This window comes from Lactuca virosa, chromosome 1, assembly GCF_052849685.1.
Source record: "Lactuca virosa cultivar CGN04683 chromosome 1, Lactuca_virosa_CGN04683_v6, whole genome shotgun sequence".
In the NCBI taxonomy this organism is placed as follows: domain Eukaryota; kingdom Viridiplantae; phylum Streptophyta; class Magnoliopsida; order Asterales; family Asteraceae; genus Lactuca; species Lactuca virosa.
Window position 1 is genome coordinate 106,569,873 of NC_136426.1, and position 6,928 is coordinate 106,576,800.

Here is a 6,928-nt window from a genome sequence, read left to right on the forward strand (position 1 = left end):
TCTGATCCATACTCTCGGATCTAAAACTAACCTCCTGATCTGATCCATACATCCAGATCTAAAACAACTGTATCTCTTTATCCTTTTATCTCATGGTCCAACCCATCTTTTATCACCTACCAACAATCTCATCTACCCATGTTCTACCCAACATATTTTTAGATACAAAATACATATATAGTTTAACTCATTAAAACTTATATAATTCATCCATTCCACAATCATCTCAAATAAACAACAATATATTATACACATTGCACGTATTTCATAGCAAATACTTAATATTTATGTGTTAGAAGAAAGTGACTACACACTCACTTGATCAGAAGATGATCGGGCAACACTACGACTCGTAGAAGTAGTATCCTTCGGTGAAACTGTGATCTCTTCACACACCGGACTTCTCGCGGGCAGAGCTTCGGCTCGGAAACTCTTTTCTTCTCGGGATCTTCGGGCTTCGGGACTCGCTTTGGGTCTCGGGATGATACCGGGGCTTCGGGGGGTTAAAATAGGGCTTAGAGAGGGTATCGGAAGTGAGAGATATGAGAAGGAGCAACCAAAATCGGCTGACCCTCGATTTCTATTTATAGGGTCATTTTTCAGCTCTCACGTCGTGAATTTTAAGTTTTCACGTCGTGAATTCAATAGTCATCAGGTGCGTCATCGCCACTTGCGTCTGTCAGGCTCCAGAAGTCATAAATACTGAGTTCACGTCGTGAACACTGTATTCACGTCGTGAATTCTGACAGTTTTGGGGTTTCGCGCCCCGAACTTCAGAAATTCATAACTTTCGCATACGAACTCCGTTTTCGACGTTCTTTATATCCACGCGTAGGTGAGATTATGCTCTACAACTCTCGTTTAGACTCCGTTGGCTAATTTTGATTTTAATTTTAATATATTATTAATATATTATTTTTAGTAGGCCGGGACAGGAAAACTCCGTTCGAAATTCATAACTCATTCATCTGAACTCCGTTTTCGTCTGTCTTTTTATCGTTGGACTACTATTGATGAGATCTTTAATTCTCATTTAGAAAGTTTTGGCTAAATATCACTCGACCTCAATCTCGAGTTTCGAGCTGCATATTGTTAATGCTGAAACTTCGAAAAATCATCTTCCTCATACGAAGTCAGATTTAGACGTTCTTTTTATGCACCCTCTCGGTTTAACGTATTCTACGACTTTCATTTAGATCGCTAAGGCCAAATATCGCTCTAACGTAAATTCACTATTTACGTCGCGCTGTGTCGTGCCGGTTCTGTCGCGAAACTTCGACAGGTCATAACTTCTTCGTTATAACTCGGATTTCGGCGTTCTTTATATGTACGGAATCCTTCTAACATATACTACAACTTAGTTAAAATTACTCCTTCTAAATAATCTTCCATCAAAAAGTCATTTTTGATGCTTATCGTCTCTAAATTGACTAGCCCGGATCTACGGGCGTTACATAATACGACTATTGATTTAATGCAAATAAATATCAAAATTAATTATAATATACAAAAGTAAGCATATATTGAAATGCTATTCCGGAGTGTCATTCCAGAACAACAACATTCCAGGTACTGGGTTCTTCGTATTCCGGAGCGAATATACCATTCTAGAATGACTTGTAATGACTAATGTAGAGTTTTTCCGTCAGTAAAAATGGTGCTCCACACATTTTAAGGTTCTCATACGGTTCTCACATGTTAACTAAAAATAATAAAAATACTACAAATTTCGGACTTGTTCTCTGAATTTCCAACATGATCTACACACTTTGGAATACAAAAATTTATTTTTAAAGTAAAATACAAGTAAGTAGAAGAGTTGAAGTCCAACTGGTTTGTCTAATCTATGCCTTATAACCTTAAAAACTAAGTCCGAAATTGTAGTAAGAAGAGTTTCGGATTCCCAATTTTCAAAATGTGTATTCCAATTTTCTCGGTGTGGACCCCATATATGTAGCATTAGGCCATACTAATGTGCTTGGTCAATTTTGGTTTGGCCCGGAATAGTTATTCCGGAGAGAATGATTAGTTAAAAAATATTATTTTTTATTGATAGTTAACTAAAATGTGGTTAGATTACTCTGTTTCCCATAAATAAATGCAAGACAACATTAAACGATAAACTACTCTTAATAATGATGTCTTTAATAGCTAGCTAGTATTTTTGTACTCTAATAAAAGAATAGACTTATTATCCTTTTGTCATGTGTTATCTTATTAGGCTTCCTAATTAATGTCACGTCACTTGTCAACTTATTAATTCTCCATTTTAAAGTTCAAATTTTAAATTCCACTCTAATTACATTAAATTAATAACATTAGAATAAAAAATAAAATAATGTTAATACAGATTATAAAGTCATATAATTTCACGTATTTATTTAAATTAATAATTATAATTTTATATAACTAAAAAAATATTTCTTAATTAATAATTTATTTAAAATAATTGATTAATAATTTTGAGTTTTAATATGAAAGTTTAATTAATTTTTATAACCGTAGTTCCCACATATTATAAACTAATATTAAAAATAAATGTTAGAAAAACTTTTTTGAAAAAAAAGTGTGAGCCTTTTAGGCATAGGGCCAAGCAAAAGCCCGTGAGCTTGTGCACTCTAACAGACTTACTTTCCAGTTAAAAACGGTACAGGCCTAACATAGCTTGGATGGGCTGTGTTTTCTGGGCATTGACCGAAGCTAGACAGGGGGCCTTTTTGTGCTTTTCGTGCAATTAATTTAGTGTGTGAAGGTAGGGCTGTAAACGAACCAAACGAACACGAACGGGGCTTGTTCATGTTCGTTCGTTTAAGTTAACCGAACAAATGAACGAACACGAGCGGTTAAACGAACAAGTTTTTTTTGTTCATGTTCGTTCGTTTAACAAATTACATTGTTCATGTTCGTTCGTTTATGTTCGTGAACATGCTAAACAAATATAAACAAACGAACATAAACAAACGAAGATAAACAAACATATATGAACATAAATAAACATATAATATAGTAATGTAATCAACCACAATTAAACATATATGAAGATAAAAGGAACTTAATGAACGAACATGAACAAACGTAAACGAAGAACATGAATGAACGTTCATGAACATAATTGAACGAACGAAACCATTGTTCATATTCGTTCGTTTAACTAAACGAATGAGAATTTGTATTCATGTTCGTTCGTTTATTAAATAAACGAACTTAAACAAACTTCCCGCCGAACGGTTCACAAACAGTTCGTTGAACGTTCAATTCGTTTACAACCCTATGTGAAGGTGTTGGAAGAAAAGCAGAAAACTCTTCGACTATCAACCCATGCATCAGTTTCAACCTAAAACTTGTACGTTAACATCAAATAAAATATGTAGAACCAAAGGACCAAAAAGTTTCACTAAGAGGTTGGGTTGAGGGTTCAAGTCCGGTGAACAATGGAGTAGTTTAAGAGAATGATTTAATGTGTTAGTTGTTCACAAGAAAATAAATAAATAAATAAATGAAATGAGTAGACCAAGAACACATAACGAAAACACCAATACATTGATTTTAAACTCCTAAACGTCGCCAACTTTTGTCTCCAATGGAGTAGTTTAAGAGAATGATTTAATATGTATGTTTTTCATGACCTATGCATCTTAGAGCAATGACATAACAGGCCCTTGTAAATTTCAATTTTTTTGTAAAAGTTTGGTATATATATCTCACTCAGTCACTCGAGTGCAATCAAGCATGCAACGGTACTTCAATGTTCATTTCCAGATGATTATTTATTACAACCTCAAGATTAGAATTCATACGCCTTATATGTTTGTGATACTAAAAAACATAAATAATGATGAAATATCTCAACTTAAGAATCCTCTGGATATTGAAACATGTTGAATGATGGATTAACAATAGTAAATCCACCATCGATAAACAAATTATGTCCACTAATGTACTTAGCCTCATCGCTCGCCAAAAAAAGGGCAGCTTTAGCAACATCATCGGTAACACATGTCACACCCTTAAGGTTCGCAAGTGAGTTTACCAGGTTCTCGAAAGCCTCCCCCTCAAGCCCAACAAAACTTGTGGCTATTGGTGTAGCCATCGCATAAGGTGACACACAGTTAACTCGAATACCAAATTGTCCAAGCTCTACTGCCACATTTTTTGTCAAACCTACTACAGCATGCTTCGCACAACAGTAAGCATGTGAGGCCACACCACCGATATTCGAAGCAACACTACCTGTTGATATTATTGAGCCAGCTCTTGCTGGAACCATAACCCTAGCAGCATGTTTCATCCCTAGAAAGACGCCTGTGACGTTGACACTAAGCACACGTTCAAACTCTGTTTTTTCATTGTCAATGATCCGGTACTTGCTAGGATCAAGTGTTGCTGCATTATTGAACATGATGTCAAGTTTCCCATAAGTTGCTACTGCAATATCTACCGCGTTTTTGACATCTTCTTCAATTGATACATCACAATGGACATATATCGAGCTTGATGAGCCTATGGCTTCACATACTGCTTGACCGAGTTGATCTTGGATGTCGGCAATGACGACTTTTGCACCATGTTCTGCAAAGAGCTTTGCTGTACATTTCCCAACACCACTTGCTGCTCCCGTTATCAATGCCACCTTTCCTTCTAACCTGCACAAAAAGAATCGAAAATATGCATATATTGAACCTGTCGCTGGTATATGGAGCCGTTGCTCCCTCTTCTCTCTCTTCGTCTTCTATATATAACACTCTCAAGTCTCAAGTCTCAACCTCTTCACAATTCACATTTACTTAAACAATTAACTTTCTCCTTTCTTAATCTATTTGATTCTAATCGTAATCTATTCCATTCCAATCTTAACCTATTCTATTCCAAACGGAATCTAACTGTCACAAATTAAAAAATATGGGTTCAAATCAAACCGTAGAAAAAGTCGTTGGAATTGTGAGTTTTAAAATTTACCATTTTATTTAGTTATCATTTTAGGATTTAACTGACGTTTTAAAATTTTAGTTGTCGTTTGTAGTAACACTTTATTAATGAAATGTTATTTTTATTTATATTTAAATGGTTCTAAATAATTTTAAAAAGAATTCTATAACTTTTAAGATGGAAGGGTTACCTTATTTGTATTTAGGTTGATATGGATTGGGATGGATGAAAATCAAAAGAGAAAAAAGAAAGCTTATATACAGCATTAGGGTTGGAGGGCTGACTCTCACCATCCTTAGAGTCAATTATTAAGTTTTTCTGTTATTTAGATTTCTTAACTCATGGTATTAGGCCATCTCCAATACATACAACTAGCATCTCGTATACACACAATTGCAATAAATATAATGGGATATATGTTACTAAGACATCATCACCACACAAGCACCACATGTGATTGGCATACGGCATACCCACCACTACACATTGTTTTTTTAATATAAAAAATTATATAATAAAAGGTTTCTCATTGTTTGGTCAAAGGTTAAATGCATTCAAAACTTTCTGGTTGGTCGTGCATGATAAATCATGATGGGGACAATGATAAGACCATAGTAGCAACGAAAGTTGTTCGTAGCAACGATAACGATAGGGGCGGGCTGCCATAGTGGCAACGAAAGTTGTTCGTTGTATGCATACCAAAGGGACTTATCATGAATTGTTTATTCCGGAACCGTATTTTCAAAAAAAGTAAACCTTCTTTACTTGAATACTTCACAAAAATAATTAACCTCTATATTAATTTAACAAAAGTATAAGTACGAAAAAAATGAAAATCTCGATATGACAAAGAAAATATAACCTTCTTGTAGGGGTTGTCATTAGCATTGGAAGAAGAAGCTCGAAGGAGTGTAATGTTCGACGATTGGAAACCAAAGATCAACTCTTACATGGGAAGGATCATTTAAATGAACCAACCATTTTCTAGTGGTGGTCATTAGCTTTGGAAACACAAAGGACAAACAAATGGATATAAAAAGAAAATGGGTAACCATCGTCTATGTCCTTGTTCACGTGTTCTTATGGCCAACGTACAAAATGATAAATAATAACGTTAGGATCGCTTGGTTTCTAAGTGATTTATGAGTAAAAGTATATATAGGTTAAACTGAGGCTAGCATCTTGTCACCTTATTTTTTTTGAATCCCACATCATTTTTTCATTTTACCACTAAATTGTTAGCATTTCATAGGGAGTGGTAACACTCCTAACATTTTATATTTTTTTCAAATTTAATTAAATTATATATATTTTTTTAAAACTCAAACAATTAAAAATGAAAACTTTTCTAATATTTCAAAATTTACCCTAATTGTTTCAACTAAAAAAAATAAATACATATTTTTATGAAGAGGAATGTTTAGAAAGGCTAAATGACAAAATTGGTCAATTTGGGGATGATCCACTTTCTCCAAGTTTTAATTCTATATATATACTAGAGGGTGTTTGGAATTTCAAAATAGGTTAAAGACAAAATTACCCTTCAGTTATACCCAACAACCTCCATCCATCGTGTTCTGTTTCTCATCGAGCATGTCGCCTCCCAAGTACCCCCGACCTTGCAATTGTCTTTTCTTCCATTGCCTACAATCGTTTTCTTCCATCGCCACCATCAGGTGCGTATGCTCCGCTGTTCAGGCGATTTTCTCTGCAACAGTACCGATTTTTGTTTTTACTCTCCATCTGATTGATTGAAGCTCCAAGCATATGATTTCTAATTTTGCATCCTTATTTTTGTGATTGATTGTTGAATATGATTTTAAAACTGATTTTGCATATTGATCGGTAAAGCACCCTTCCCTCGCTCCTCTCGCTAATCCCGTGACGAGCTTCATCTAGCGAGCCCCCTAACGAGGGCTAGGGGCGGTATTCCGATGCCCTTAGCGAGCTTAGCGACTTTATTTGGCGACTCCACTCTGTTTGGCCTAATAATCTTTGTTTG

The 6,928-nt window shown here is 34.9% G+C and overlaps 1 protein-coding gene across 1 annotated transcript; it reads right to left on the reverse strand.

Moving 5' to 3' along the window:
- Nucleotides 1–3,748: 3,748 nt before the first annotated feature.
- Nucleotides 3,749–5,916, reverse strand: LOC145155436 (secoisolariciresinol dehydrogenase-like). Its single transcript, XM_079075598.1, has 2 exons — nt 5,789–5,916; nt 3,749–4,643 (listed from the first exon to the last, which is right to left on the reverse strand). Exons 1-2 carry the CDS (start codon nt 5,812–5,814, stop codon nt 3,851–3,853), a joined length of 819 nt encoding a protein of 272 aa, XP_078931724.1. The 5' UTR covers nt 5,815–5,916; the 3' UTR covers nt 3,749–3,850.
- Nucleotides 5,917–6,928: the final 1,012 nt, after the last annotated feature.

Bases quoted from the DNA above. Each gene is read 5' to 3' on its own strand.
- LOC145155436 (XM_079075598.1), bottom strand. From the start codon at position 5,814: ATGCTAATGACAACCCCTACAAGAAG. The intron at 4,644-5,788 runs GTTATATTTTCT...CTTTTTGTGCAG, and splicing joins ATGACAACCCCTACAAGAAG to GTTAGAAGGAAAGGTGGCAT.